General features: G+C 63.3%; 1 protein-coding gene across 5 annotated transcripts in view; it reads left to right on the top strand.

Annotated features, from left to right (window-relative positions):
* HCFC1 (host cell factor C1) overlaps positions 1-14,698 on the top strand; it is a 26,748-nt gene that overhangs the window by 9,611 nt on the left and 2,439 nt on the right. For 2 of the 5 annotated variants that reach the window (XM_039219225.1, XM_039219222.1), the window contains exons 4-24: positions 429-637; positions 1,574-1,658; positions 2,165-2,271; positions 3,399-3,578; positions 3,683-4,042; positions 4,336-4,496; positions 5,022-5,219; positions 5,522-5,746; positions 5,890-5,994; positions 6,485-6,704; positions 7,002-7,144; positions 7,303-7,441; positions 7,638-7,858; positions 8,532-10,035; positions 10,319-10,482; positions 11,132-11,576; positions 12,022-12,345; positions 12,505-12,623; positions 12,712-12,849; positions 13,273-13,458; positions 14,110-14,410. In XM_039219225.1, the coding sequence (XP_039075156.1) occupies positions 429-637; positions 1,574-1,658; positions 2,165-2,271; positions 3,399-3,578; positions 3,683-4,042; positions 4,336-4,496; positions 5,022-5,219; positions 5,522-5,746; positions 5,890-5,994; positions 6,485-6,704; positions 7,002-7,144; positions 7,303-7,441; positions 7,638-7,858; positions 8,532-10,035; positions 10,319-10,482; positions 11,132-11,576; positions 12,022-12,345; positions 12,505-12,623; positions 12,712-12,849; positions 13,273-13,458; positions 14,110-14,410 (5,534 nt within the window). Of the gene's footprint in view, positions 1-428; positions 638-1,573; positions 1,659-2,164; positions 2,272-3,398; positions 3,579-3,682; positions 4,043-4,335; positions 4,497-5,021; positions 5,220-5,521; positions 5,747-5,889; positions 5,995-6,484; positions 6,705-7,001; positions 7,145-7,302; positions 7,442-7,637; positions 7,859-8,531; positions 10,036-10,318; positions 10,483-10,999; positions 11,577-12,021; positions 12,346-12,504; positions 12,624-12,711; positions 12,850-13,272; positions 13,459-14,109; positions 14,411-14,698 lie in introns of all 5 variants that reach the window. The other 3 variants (XM_039219224.1, XM_039219223.1, XM_039219221.1) reach the window with 3 other exon arrangements.

Genomic DNA, 14,698 nt, shown 5'->3' with positions numbered 1-14,698 from the left:
TCTAATCCAGAGGAGGCGATGGGGCAGGAGGGCTGGGCCAGTCTGTGCTTCTCAGGCCGCCAGGTTAGAGCTAGCGCTCTTCCTGCTAGCCCTTGCTACCTGCAGACTGTGCTGGTACCTTCCAAGGCTGGTGGCTGAGTGCCTTCGTGAGGTCTGCAGGTGGCCCGAGCCAGCACCCCTCTTCCCCAGGGGCCCCACGCGTAGTGCCCAGTTCTGTGTGCAAGGCAGCCCGCTGCTCCCCTTGGACTCACACTCGACCCTGGGAGCTTCTGGCAGCCCCTCCTCAGAGCTGAGGGTAGATGAACGTGTTGTTCATGTGGACTCGGCCCCCTCTGTCTGCCCGGGAGTCTGCTATTCACCCCTAGAAGCGGCTGAGGCCTCTGGTGTGCGGAGTCCACGCTTTGCCAGAACTGACCTTTCTTCTCCAGGTACCTGAATGACTTATACATCCTGGAATTGCGGCCCGGCTCTGGAGTGGTGGCCTGGGACATCCCCATCACTTACGGCGTCCTGCCTCCACCCCGGGAGTCCCACACTGCCGTGGTCTATACCGAGAAAGACAACAAGAAGTCCAAGCTGGTGATCTACGGAGGGATGAGCGGCTGCAGGCTAGGGGACCTCTGGACCTTGGATATCGGTAAGTCATGCCTACGGCTGTTCCAGGAGCCTTGTAGCAGAGTTAGCGGACTGGGCCACCCGCGCGGGGTGGTGAGAGGGGCTGATGGGCACAGGGTGCGGGCGTGCTGCTCCTCCTCGTGGTGGCGGACGTGGGGGTCCCCCTGTGTGCGGCGGTCACCTTTGCCCCGAGCTTGCGGCACTGCTCTTAAGAAAGGGCAAGGCTCGGTTGGCTGAGTTGGTCTGATGTCCTGTGGGACGGTAAGAGGAGAGAAGCGAAGGTCTTTATAGGATAGAATTCTCTGGATGAGGTGGTGTTTGTCCGTGGTAGACTGTAACAGGAGTGGCGTGCCTGGGTCTGTCGTAGTTAGGTGGGATGTTGAGAGATCGTGAGACCTCGAGGGGCTCCTTGGGCTGGGCAGCAGGGCGGGGGCGAGGAGTGGCAAGAAGCAGCTCCGGCGTTTGGCCCGAAGGCAGTCTGAGGGAGAGGCCGGCTTGTGGCACCTGTCCTGTGGGTAGGTGTCGGCGGTCAAAAGAAACCCTTGATCACAAGCGAGATTCCTGGCACCCGGCCTATGGACGGTGGAGGCACCCGGCCTGTGGGCCGGGGGCTGGTGTGCTTGTGGACGGCAGGGTGTGGAGTGCCGCTCCTGGGCGGGGAGCGGGGGGGGCCTCCTCCCCTGCCAGAGCCCCAAGGTCCACAGCTGCCCCATGGCGGGTGCCCAGGAGGTTTGGGACAGATGCAGCTGCTGGGATGGTGGACACGGCTTGGGAAATGCCGGCGCCTGCTGACCAGAGGGCCTGTCATGGGCCGTAAGGAGGGCAGGCCTGGGATTCTTGTGCTGCGTGAGCATCCCCCTTCCAGAGCCTTCCCTGTACCTGGGGAGCATCCTGTGGGTCAGAGGGCCCGTGTGTGGCGGTGTATAGGTAACCCTCCCTTCTCCGTTGCTCTGCGCAGATACTCTGACGTGGAATAAGCCCAGTCTCAGCGGGGTGGCGCCTCTTCCTCGGAGTCTTCACTCAGCCACGACCATAGGAAACAAGTGAGTAGCGGCCACAGCTCTCATCTTCCTGGCCCGCCCCCACCCCTGCAGGGCTCTTGGTTTTTTGTTCCTGCAATTCCTTGGGCCTGCTGAGGCCTCTTTCCGGCTGGGCTGGCCTCCAGCAGCCCTGTCTTTACATTATGGCCCTAGGAGACCGAGACAGACTCAGGGTAGAGGGGCACAGACTATCCTAGGTACTCTCCACGAGGAGCTGGGTGTCTTTGTCAAGGCCAAGGTCCCAAAGCGAGTATGAGAAGGATGGGGACTGAGGTGAGCTTTAGATGAGCTTGAATAATGGCTCCACGTGGTGGAGGTGACCCAGGTCTTGTGAGGGCTGAGCCACCAAGAAGGACAGGGTGGTGTCAAGAACTTTCATGTGTCCTGGGGGCCTCTCCTGGGGAGAGCTGGAGGACCAAGCGTGTTTAGAACTTTCTGGATAAAAGAGGCGGCCTCTAGCTTGGCATCTCCTCTACAACCCTCTCCTACTCTTCCCTCCTTCGTCCCAGAATGTACGTGTTTGGTGGCTGGGTGCCTCTCGTCATGGATGACGTCAAAGTGGCCACACACGAGAAGGAGTGGAAGTGTACCAACACACTGGCTTGTCTCAACCTGGGTATGGCCTCCTCGGGCTCGGAGTAGCCTGCGGAGGGCTGCGGGAGGCTGGCCCTCCTCGGTCCCGAGAGCTGTGTGGGGTGTGCTAAGGCCCGTGCCCCTAAAGTCCACAAGAAGCAGCCACTGGTGCGAGCACCCTGAGGGTGCTCCCTGCTTTCATTTTTGAGTAGGCTCTTTTCCTACGCGTGGCCCGCCGTCGAAAGCACGGAAGCTTAGCCGTGCACAGCCTCCCTGCCGCCTCCCATCCTGCAGAGGCAGCCACACTGATGGCTTCTCCCCCCTGCAGGGACTTTTTTACACGTCCAAGTGTCGTCTGTAGGTTCCTTTATAAACAAACACGACGGCAGCCTGCTCTCGGCGGCGCCGCGCCACGCCTGGCTTTTCGCTTTACTGTGTCTCGGAGACCGTCCCGTCCCATCCCCGCACGGCAAGCGGCCTCATTCTTTTGAATTGCTATCGAGGTGTTGAAACTTACAGATGCTGCTCCGTGAGTATCCTTGCACTGTCCTCGCCTCCGTGCAAGCGTATTTGAAGGGTAAAGACCTAGAGGTAGGATTGCTGTCGAAGGATGTCGCCAGGCCATCCCACACGGAGGCTGTGCCTGCGTAGGTGCCCCCGGCGGTGCTCTTCGCCAAGTCCGATGGGTGCTTGCCTCTCCCCACGGGCAGGCCCCCAGCCTCCCCACCCCGGCTCACCTCGAGCCCCGGCTGCAGCAGGCACAGGAACCAAATTGCCAGGCGCCTTATGGTTTAAGTTTGCGTTTCGTGTATTTTGAGCGAGGGTATGTATTTTCCCCTAGACTCTCCTGTCGCTTTTTCTGTGACTTGCATTCCTCTTTGCCCGTCTCTTTCTACATGGGCTCTTGTGTTTGCTGTGCAAGAAGTGAGACTTTTGGCTGTGCGTTTCAAATAGTTTTCCCAGTTTGTGGTTCATAATTATACCTTTTATGGTCTTTTTGCCATACCGAGTTACCTTTCGTTCATTCATTTTGCTTGTTTTTAATTTAGTGCTCTTTCATGACTTCCTGGTTTGGATTCCCCATCCCTGACAGCACAAGGCCAGAGGGCCACTGGGGGTTGTCGGTTCGCTTGCCCCCCCTTGCTCATCTCCGCCCCCCACCATCCCCAGATACCATGGCCTGGGAGACCATCTTGATGGACACGCTGGAGGACAACATTCCCCGGGCCCGAGCTGGCCACTGTGCCGTAGCCATCAACACCCGCCTGTACATTTGGAGTGGGCGCGACGGCTATCGAAAGGCCTGGAACAACCAGGTCTGCTGCAAGGACCTGTGGTACCTGGAGACAGGTGAGGCAGTTGCACGGGGGCCACGGGCCTGCCATGGCGCGGCTGAGCCACAGCGCGGGGCCTCCTGGCGTGACCCCCTCTTCACCGGCCGTGCCCTCTTGCAGAAAAGCCACCACCCCCGGCCCGGGTACAGCTGGTACGAGCCAACACCAATTCCCTGGAGGTGAGCTGGGGGGCCGTGGCGACAGCCGACAGTTACCTTCTGCAGCTCCAGAAATATGACATTCCCGCCACGGCCGCTACTGCCGCCTCCCCCACGCCCAATCCGGTCCCGTCTGTGCCCGCCAACCCTCCCAAGAGCCCCGCCCCGGCAGCAGCCGCACCCGCTGTGCAGCCGCTGACCCAGGTAGGCATCACGCTCCTGCCCCAGGCTGCTGCCGCACCCCCGACCACCACTGCCATCCAGGTCTTGCCGACGGTACCCGGCAGCTCAATCTCCGTGCCCACGGCGGCCAGGACTCAAGGTGAGCAGGGGGCGGGGGGGGCCTCGCGCCTCAGAGGGTAGGGGCTACGTGCCGGGAGGCCGTGTGCCCACGAGGGCTGCTGAAGACCGCATACGCGGCCGTCGTCGGCGCTGGCTTGTGGCCGAGTGCTGGGGCCGTGAGGAAGCTCGGGCCTGCTCGCGGGGACAGTCGCTGAGGGTGTCTGGAAGGACCAGATGTGAAGCGCCAGCAGGTCCCAGAAGCAGTTCGCGTTCACACAGTGAACGCGACGGAGGCCTGGGCTTCTGCCAATGGCCACCTCCTTCCCTCGCCAGGCGTCCCTGCTGTTCTCAAAGTTACTGGTCCTCAGGCTACGACAGGAACCCCACTGGTCACCATGCGACCTGCCAGCCAGGCTGGGAAAGCCCCTGTCACCGTGACCTCCCTTCCTGCAGGCGTGCGAATGGTCGTGCCGACACAGAGTGCCCAGGGCACGGTGAGGAGCCGCTGGGTGGGGTGGGACTTCCTGGTGACGGATGGCCCCCAGCCTCAGCGCCATTCAGCCTGAGCCTTTCTGGGCTGTGTGGCGCCGGCGAGGCCAGCCGTCCTTGCTCAGTTGGTACGAGTTAAGAAGCTGATGCCTCGGGAGGACTTCTCTGTTGTCTGAATCCGGTTCAGACGAGGGCACCTTAAATGTGAACTTCTTTGGAAGCCCGAGAGGAGAACCTAGGCACCTGGGGTTTGATCCAGGGCTGGGAGGCGAGAACTGTGTCTTAACTCTGTGGTCTTTACAAAGTACTTTGAGCTTCTGGCAAACTCCTGTCTGGGTCACCACACCCGGTCAGTGGCAGGGATGGGCTGGAGCTGAGAGGTGCTGCTGGGAGGGACGCTGGGCAAGATGGAGGCTCCCTGGGCAGGGCCTGGCCTCTCGACGAGTTCTGCTGAAGCGTCTGGAGCAGGGGGTGAGGCGACCTCGGTCCCCGTGCCGCTCATGGACTCACGTCTCCTGTGCCCCCTGCAGGTGATTGGCAGCAGCCCGCAGATGAGTGGCATGGCTGCACTGGCGGCTGCGGCTGCCGCCACCCAGAAGATTCCACCCTCGTCAGCGCCCACCGTGCTGAGTGTCCCAGCAGGCACCACCATCGTCAAAACCGTGGCCGTGACACCCGGCACCACCACCCTCCCGGCTACTGTAAAGGTGGCCTCCTCGCCGGTCATGGTGAGCATCCCTTGTGCCCGGTTCTGAGCCGGGGCAGCCTTGGGACTGGGGGCTTCCGGCCACTGTGTTAAGATAGCCGTCACTCCCTCCAGGCCTCGACCTACCTTGTGGGGCCATTGGCCTTGCCACTTGCCACGGGCTCTGGAACGAGTGGGTACTTTTCGGGATGTGGCAGCCTGAGGCTGGCCATGTGCTCCGTCAGTGCGGGAAAGGCAAAGCCCGGGGAGCTGCTTCTGGCCCCTCTGGGCGGAGACTGGGCCTCCCTGTCCCGCCCTGCTCATGGCTGTCGTCACCCCTTCAAGGTGAGCAACCCGGCCACTCGGATGCTGAAAACTGCAGCCGCCCAGGTGGGGACGTCTGTCTCCTCTGCTGCCAACACATCCACCCGTCCCATCATCACGGTGCACAAGTCAGGGACTGTGACGGTGGCCCAGCAAGCCCAGGTGGTGACCACGGTGGTGGGCGGAGTAACCAAGACCATTACCCTGGTGAAGAGCCCCATCTCTGTCCCAGGAGGCAGTGCTCTGGTGAGTGAGGGGATGCCACCCTGCTGCATGGCGCTGCTACTAGCCGGTGGCACTACCCTGGGCCTGGCCCACGAGAGGCCCAACCCAGGCCATGCTATTGATGGGTTTCTAGATCACTGTTCACTCCATCCTTTCTGTTTTAGATCTCCAACCTGGGCAAAGTGATGTCAGTGGTTCAGACCAAACCAGTTCAGACTTCAGCAGTCACAGGCCAGGCATCTACGGGCCCGGTGACTCAGATCATCCAGGTGAGCTTCTGGGGGCCGGACTCTTGACACCAGCAAGGGGCCTCCAGGCCACGGGAAGGAGTTGTGCCCCCGCCTAGAGGAGGTCCCTCCAGCGTGCGTGGTGTAGGAAGTCCTGCTGCTTGGTCCGGTCACTCGCAGTCTCCAGAACCTTCCCTGAGCTGCTTGGGTCACCAGTAGAGAGTAGGCAGAGCAGATTTTCTGTCACATTTTGTATCGTGGCAGTCAGTGGTGTCTATTTACCTTGTCCTCCTCCAGCTGTCTCCTTTCCAAGACATACTTTTTGTCTAGACCTTTTGTTCCCGCCCCCCTCAAGTAGGCTTAACGCCCAGCACACGAGTACAGAGCCCAATGCCGGGCTTGAACTCACAACCCAGAGATTAAGGCCTGAGTTGAGATCAAGAGTCGGGTGCTTAACCAACTGAGCCGCTCTTTTCGTCTAACTTTTTTGTTGTTGTCGTTAAGTAGGCTTCCCCCCATTTTCCTCTTGCAGACCAAAGGGCCCCTGCCGGCTGGGACCATCCTGAAGCTGGTCACCTCAGCGGACGGCAAGCCCACCACCATCATAACGACCACACAGGCCAGTGGGGCCGGGACTAAGCCCACCATCCTGGGCATCAGCAGCGTGTCCCCGAGCACCACCAAGCCGGGCACAACCACCATCATCAAGACCATCCCCATGTCGGCCATCATCACGCAGGCCGGCGCCACAGGTAGGGGCCTCCCCGGTGCCCTGGCGAGGGGGCGCTTCAGGAGGCTGACGCCAGACGGGCGGACGAGGGCCGGGCTGTGGCATGCTCTTGCTCTTGTGCTTTTGTTTTCTTCTTTCTCTCCTTGCCTCATGTTGCACGTTTGTAGGGCGGCGACTGGGGCGCGGCTGTAATGTGAGGTGTGTTTGCAGTGAGGGGTGGTGGGAGGAACTGCTTGGAAGAGGACCCAAGGGAAGTGGGAAATGGGCACTGGCGAAGAGAAGAGCCCCAGAGGCCAAGCTTCCTTTCTCTCCCGTCCAGGTGTGAGCAGCAGTCCAGGCATCAAGTCCCCCATCACCATCATCACCACCAAGGTGATGACTTCAGGAACCGGAGCGCCTGCCAAGATCATCACAGCTGTCCCTAAAATTGCCACTGGCCACGGGCAGCAAGGAGTGACCCAGGTGAGCCATACTGGGCCCGCCCCTCACCCCAGTGTCCAGCCCAGGACCCCAGCAGGCCACATGTGTCCTGAGGAGCCTGGTGGGGGGGCGGCGGGGGGGCAGCACAGGACCTAGACAAGCTGGGAGTGACACGGGGGCGCTTTCCTCTGGCATTCCAGGTGGTGCTAAAGGGGGCCCCCGGACAGCCGGGCACCATCCTCCGCACCGTGCCCATGGGGGGTGTCCGCCTGGTCACCCCTGTCACTGTCTCTGCCGTCAAGCCAGCCGTCACCACGTTGGTTGTGAAGGGCACCACAGGTGTGTAGCCTGTAGGCAGGGCCCGCCTCCCCATAGGAGGGCTGGGGAGGGTGCAGGTGCTCTCTGCCAGCCCTCTGTTCCCTTGGGGTGTGCCATGGGGTCCCAGTGCCCCGGCCCCACTGGAGGAGAGCTACTGGAAGGGAAAGAGGCACCAGCCACCTGCCTTACCCCAACCCTGCCCCTTCCCCGCTCTTAGGCGTCACGACTCTCGGCACAGTGACAGGCACCGTCTCCACCAGCCTTGCGGGAGCCGGGGGCCACAGTACCAGCGCCTCCCTGGCCACACCCATCACCACCTTGGGCACCATCGCCACTCTCTCAAGCCAAGTGATCAACCCCACTGCCATCACCGTGTCGGCTGCACAGACCACGCTGACGGCCGCCAGCGGGCTCACCACCCCCACCATCACCATGCAGGTAGGGTGGCCGGAGAGCATGGGCCCGAGGAGGGTGGAGGGCACACACACGTCCGCAACTCCGTGTGGGTGTGGATGGGCTGCAGATAAAGGCTTCTGGGCTTTATCTTGGGGCCCTGCACCAGGTCCTCTTCCTCACCCGCGTGGCAGTCGGGGCACACTTCCCTGTTGCGCCACATGATTCTGAGTCACCATCTAATTGTCTGTCGTATTGAGGTGTCAGATCTAGGGTGTTTCCGATTTTTGAACCCTGGGCCATTTCTCTCGTGATAACGGAGCACGCAGCAAATCTCCACGCGTGTGTAACGTTTTTCTGTGTACGTTTCAAGCTGAATTCGCCGAAAGTGGCGATGCATCTGTTGCTGGCCTTTGTGTGGTGCAGGGTTAGCGGGGCCCCCTCCCTGACCGAGGGCGGGCCACAGCCTCCAACCTGACCCCACAGCTGCTTCCCAGCCCGCACGGCCTTTGAGGTGGAGCCGTGCCTCCTCCCTGGGCCCTGAGCAAGTCCACATCTGGGGGTCAGGGCAGGCGGGTTCTGGACTCACCAGGGAGGGCTTTTCTTTAGTAGGAGCTGAACTGGCAGTCTCAGCAGCATGGGTGACACTATAGGACGTTGGGAGGGACAGGCAGACGGGAAGTTCCAGAGCTAACTTCCCATCTGGCATCTCCTATAGCCTGTCTCCCAGCCCACCCAGGTGACTCTCATCACGGCACCCAGTGGAGTTGAGGCCCAGCCTGTGCATGACCTCCCTGTGTCCATTCTGGCCTCGCCTACTACAGAACAGCCCACGGCCACGGTCACCATCGCTGATTCAGGTCAGGGTGAGGTGCAGCCGGGCACTGTGACGCTGGTTTGCTCCAACCCACCCTGTGAGACCCACGAGACAGGCACCACCAACACGGCCACCACCACCGTCGTGGCTAACCTCGGGGGGCAGCCACAGCCCACCCAAGTGCAGTTCGTCTGTGACAGACAGGAGGCGGCTGCTTCTCTCGTGGCCTCGACGGTGGGGCAGCAGAACGGCAATGTGGTTCGCGTCTGCTCCAACCCGCCATGCGAGACCCACGAGACGGGCACCACGCACACGGCTACCACCGCCACGTCCAACATGGCCGGACAGCACGGCTGCTCCAACCCGCCGTGCGAGACCCACGAGACCGGCACCACCAGCACCGCCACCACCGCCGTGTCGAGCATCGGTGCCAGCCAGCAACGAGACATCCGGCGTGTCTGCATGGCCAGTGCCGCTCCTGCCGTGGTCCGGGTCAGTGTGGCTGCCGGGGTGTCCGATGGAGCCCAGGGCTCTGTCAAGGCCTCGTGCCAAACCCGCCAGACCGGCGTGACCGGCACCACCATGACTGTGCTGGCCACCGGGCCCCCGTGCTCGGCCAGCCCGCTCCTTGGGCCAGGCCTGACGGTGGAGGCTGGCGGCCGTGGCACCACCTTTGTGCAGCTGGCCCACGTGAGCGGCCAGGGCAGAGCCAGCGTCCCCGGTGGCCAGGACAGCCCCGTGGCTGGCTTGAGTCAGCTGGTGTCCGTGGGGCGCCAGCTGGAGGCTCATCACACCCACACGACCAATACCCCCACCACAGTCCGCTCCGCCATGGGTGCCGGGGAGCCCGGTGAGGCACGGGGCACCCCCACGCCCGTGTACGAGAGCTCAGCCAGCGGCGCCGTGACTGTGACGGCCCTGGAGCCGCTGCTGTGCCCCTCGGCCGTCGTGAGCCAAGTCTGCTCCGACCCGCCACGCGAGACCCACGACACGGGCACCGCCCGCACCACCACTACCTCGAATGCCGGCAGCGCCCAGCGCGTCTGCTCCAACCCGCCGTGCGAGACCCACGAGACGGGCACCACGCACACGCCAACCACAGCCACGCCCAATGGGGGCGTGGGCCAGCCTGATGGGGGGCAGCAGCCCCCTGCCGGCCGCCCCTGCGAGACACACCAGACCACATCCACCGGTACCACCATGTCTGTCGGCGTGGGTACCTTGCTCCCCGTGGAGTCCGGCTTGGAGGCGGCGGCACCGCCTGCCATCGCCCCTCAGGCTGTCACTTCATTGCTGACTCCTTTCCCGACACAAAGGGTGTGCTCCAACCCTCCCTGTGAGACCCACGAGACGGGCACCACACACACAGCTACCACCGTCACCTCGAACATGAGCTCAAACCAAGGTGAGCGAAAGGCCACCAGCCCGGTGTCGGTGCTCGTGGTGTCCTGGAGCCCAGGGCTCGGAGGCTGAGGGAGGTGGGAACGGAGAGGTTCCCTTAGAGGGCAGTACTTCAGTTTCTCGGGGCTTAGGTTCCCAGCAGAGGGTAGGGTCCTCCAGGTGACCGTGTTCCCTGGGGGCAAGACCAGGTAGGGGCCTCCGGGCTCCTGCTGACCTGCCCCCCCACCCCCACAGGTCCCTGCTGACCTCGTGCTTGTCCCCTTTCTGCTTGTTCCCTTCCTCTACAGATCCTCCCCCAGCCACCAGTGACCAGGGAGACGTGGAGAGCACCCAGGGCGACAGCGTGAACATCACCAGCTCCAGTGCCGTTACGACGACCGTGTCCTCCACGCTGACGCGGGCTGTGACCACTGTGACACAGTCCACCCCGGTCCCGGGCCCCTCGGTACCGGTAAGAGCCCCAGGAGGATCTATCTCCTTGTGCCTCCTCTCTGCTGCTCAGGGCACCTGCGGCCTGTGCCGTTCCGGACTCGGACACCAGGTGTCGCTCTTGCACCGAGCACGCAGCTGTGCCTTGGCCCTTTTGCAGACCATAAAAGGGCCGCATGGGGCTCAGTAGGGCAGGAGGCGGCGCCCAGGCCTAGCATTTCGCAGATGCTTCTGTTTCCTTCGGCGGTTCCCATAGCTTGTCCTTTGGCTGTAACCTATAAGAGCGACGTGGCGGGAGCCTGGGCACCCCTTTGGCTAGACCATTCTCTCTGAGGATGGGTGAAAATCGGCCAGTAGGTCCCAGGGGTCTCTCTTCTTGCTGCACCCTCCGTCACTCAGTCACCTGCTACCTCTCCCCATTGAATGGGGTTGTGCTGGCTCACGGAGAGTCAAGGTCGAGGTCTATAGGGAAAGATGAAGGCTGCCTGGCTCTGGCCACTCTCTCCTCCCCGCTGACGGGGGCTTCTCTCCCTTTCTAGAAGATCTCATCAATGACTGAGGCTACCCCAGGGGCTCTGACCACCGAAGTCCCCATCCCGGCCACGATAACAGTGACCATAGCCAACACAGAAACTTCTGACATGCCCTTCTCTGCTGTTGACATCCTGCAGCCCCCAGAGGAACTCCAGGCCTCACCAGGGCCCCGCCAGCAGCTCCCGCCGCGGCAGCTCCTGCAGCCTGCCTCCGCACCCCTGATGGGGGAGTCCGCCGAGGTCCTGTCAGCCTCCCAGACCCCTGAGCTCCAAGCCGCCGTGGATCTGAGCGGTACAGGGGACCCGTCTTCGGGCCAGGAGCCCACCAGCTCCGCCGTGGTGGCCACAGTGGTGGTCCAGCCGCCCCCGCCCACGCAGTCGGAAGTAGACCAGCTGTCGCTTCCTCAAGAGCTGATGGCCGAGGCCCAGGCAGGCACCACCACCCTCATGGTGACGGGGCTCACCCCCGAGGAGCTGGCGGTCACTGCTGCTGCTGAAGCTGCCGCCCAGGCCGCAGCCACCGAGGAGGCCCAGGCCCTGGCCATCCAGGCGGTGCTCCAGGCTGCACAGCAGGCCGTCATGGGTAGGTGCTCGGCGGGGGCGGGGGGGGGGGTGCGGCTCACCACTCCGTCTTCAGTTGAGGCCAGACGGGAGCCCTGAGGGGGAGATGGGCCCCTCCAAAGGAGCAAAGACACAGGGTTCTAGAGCCTGCCTGCCGACAGCCCCAGCCGGATGGCTGCACTGGTGGGCAGACTGGGGAGAGGAGGCTCAGTCCTGAGCAGCGCGGCCTGAGTCCGACGTGACAAGAGACCAGCACGGCGGGGGAGGCTGTGCCGAGCACCCAGAGAGTGGGCAGAGCCCCTTGGGCCACGGAAGGCCCGGGAACAAGGTCCACAGGCCTGCGGCCATCAGACCTACCCCACAGGGGACTTGAGGCGAGGAGGGCAGCGAGCGGCAGCGGGAAGCCCGGTCATGGGCTCTCCTGGCCGGCACCCTTCTTGAGTGGCGTTTCTCTTTCCGTCCCGGAGCAGGCACCGGGGAACCCATGGACACGTCTGAGGCGGCGGCGGCCGTGACGCAGGCCGAGCTGGGCCACCTGGCAGCTGAGGGCCAGGAGGGCCAGGCCACCACCATCCCCATCGTGCTGACGCAGCAGGAGCTGGCCGCGCTGGTACAGCAGCAGCAGCAGCTGCAGGAGGCGCAGGCCCAGCAGCAGCACCACCACCTGCCCACTGAGGCCCTGGCGCCCGCCGACAGCCTCAACGACCCAGCCATCGAGAGCAACTGCCTCAACGAGCTGGCCGCCGCCGTCCCCAGCACCGTGGCCTTGCTGCCCTCCACGGCCACCGAGAGTAAGTGGGGTCCTGCCTGGCCCACGCGCGTCTCCCGCCCGCCGACGAGCCAAGCGGTGTGGTGTGGCCTGGGGGCAGGGTGCGCTCCTCCCCCCCCCCCCCCCCCCCCCCAAGCCAGGTCTCGGGGACCCTGCCCGCTGACGTTTTCTTTCCTCGCAGGCCTGGCTCCATCCAACACGTTTGTGGCCCCCCAGCCGGTTGTGGTAGCCAGCCCCGCAAAACTGCAGGCGGCGGCTACCCTGACCGAAGTGGCCAATGGCATTGAGTCCCTGGGCGTGGTGAGTCTTGGACGATGGGGCTTCAGGGGGTGTGGCCTCTGGGCCCCAGAGGCTGCAGATGTGAGCTCTCCTCCTCCTCCTTCCACAGAAGCCAGACTTACCGCCCCCACCCAGCAAGGTTCCAGCAAAGAAGGAGAACCAGTGGTTCGATGTGGGCGTCATTAAGGGCACCAACGTAATGGTGACACACTATTTCCTGCCACCAGACGATGCTGTACCGTCCGACGTAAGTTTTCCTGGGAGCCGATGCTGTCAGCGGGGTGGATCCTGGCTGTGAGGCAGGTGCTGAGGCTCAGAGGAGCCTCTGAAGCTCCCCAGGGCTGCTCTCCAGCTTGGGGCTGGCCCTGAGGACAGCCAGGTCCAGAGCCTTCTGTGCACACACTTTTCCTACGTCCCTCGAAGCCACAGAGGAGCGCAGGCTCGGCTGCCTCCTGCCACCGCCACTGCCACCTGTCACTTCCTCCCCCCCCCCCCCCCCCCCCCCCCCCCCCCCCCCGTCTCCTTCCACCACGCGGGTCCGCGTCATTCCCAAGACAGGACACACTCCGCTGCCAGCCCCAGAGCCCCGCCCTAGAACTGCAGGCTCGACGGTGGGGTTTACGTGCCTCTCTTCTCTCTTTCTCCCTGCTCTTCCGGCCGCTTTCCACAGGATGACTCGGGTGCCGTCCCCGACTACAGCCAGCTGAAGAAACAGGAGCTGCAGCCGGGCACCGCCTACAAGTTCCGTGTCGCTGGGGTCAACGCCTGCGGCCGGGGGCCGTTCAGCGAGATCTCAGCCTTCAAGACGTGCCTGCCTGGTTTCCCAGGGGCCCCCTGCGCCATTAAAATCAGCAAAGTGAGTCTGGCCGCGGGGCGGCCCTACCCCCGGCATGTCCCCTGCTGGCCCGCAACAGGGCGTTCCCTTCTGTGCCGGGCCACAAGGGGGTGACTCAGCAGGGGCCCCAAGATGTGGGCAGTCTGCCAGGTCTGGGGTGCGGCTTCTGCTCCTGGCTGTCGCCAGTTGCTGGGGTGACGGGCAAATTCCTTCCTTCCCCCCGTCATTCTCGCTTCACACGGCAGCTTGTGTTCAGTGTGGATCTGTCCCGTGCCGCGTTCGGTGTGGTCTGTGTGTTTTTTTTAACCTAATCCTTCAACGTCGTGAGTTCTGGGATCTGATGAGGAAACTGAGGCACCAAGAGGCTCAGTGCCAAGTCGCACGTTAGGTGGCAGAGCAGGTGGACGAAAGCTGTGTCTTCAGTCCCCGTTCGTTTTATTTTGTCCTCGCGTCAGGCTGCTCTCCGAGTTGTGGCAGGCGAGGCCGTGTCCTCCGAGCTCCTCGCGTCTATTGCTAGATAGCTCTGTTCTGTCAGGAAGAGAGGGGAAGTACGAGCGATGAGTTCTGGAAGCTGTGAAGTGTTCCCACTGCTCTGTTCCCGGATGGGCAGAGTGAGAGGAAATCATAAAAGCCAAAGACCGCACGTCTTGACCTCTGCCCCCTCGCTTCTAGAGTCCAGATGGTGCTCACCTCACCTGGGAGCCGCCGTCCGTAACCTCCGGCAAGATCATCGAGTACTCTGTGTACCTGGCCATCCAGAGCTCGCAGGCCGGCGGCGAGCCGAAGAGCTCCACCCCTGCGCAGCTGGCCTTCATGCGGGTGTACTGCGGGCCCAGCCCGTCCTGCCTGGTGCAGTCCTCCAGCCTCTCCAACGCCCACATCGACTACACCACCAAGCCCGCCATCATCTTCCGCATCGCCGCCCGCAACGAGAAGGGCTACGGGCCCGCCACCCAAGTGAGGTGGTTGCAAGGTGCGTGTCGTCCGTCGTGTCGTTCGTCAGGCTTTATAGTCTTGGCGTCGGGGGAGGGGGCACCTTGCCGCATCTGTGGGTTTGCAGGAAGCTCTCCGGGGCTGTTGGAGGTGGGGCAGGGGCTGCAAGAACTCGAAGTAGGAGGCCCGGAGGGGGAGGCCTGAGCCCGGACGGCAGGGTGGGGCGGGGAGGCCCCAGTTCTCGTGAGGCTGATGAGGGAGGACAGGCAGGGCCTCCGGGCTCGAGCCCAGGGCCACTGCGGGGGGGGGGGGGGGGGCGGCGCCCGGG

Source organism: Hyaena hyaena, unplaced genomic scaffold (genome assembly GCF_003009895.1).
Source record: "Hyaena hyaena isolate Hyena2069 unplaced genomic scaffold, ASM300989v1 scaffold_808, whole genome shotgun sequence".
Lineage (NCBI taxonomy): Eukaryota > Metazoa > Chordata > Mammalia > Carnivora > Hyaenidae > Hyaena > Hyaena hyaena.
This window is presented reverse-complemented; position numbering and strand designations above follow the sequence as displayed.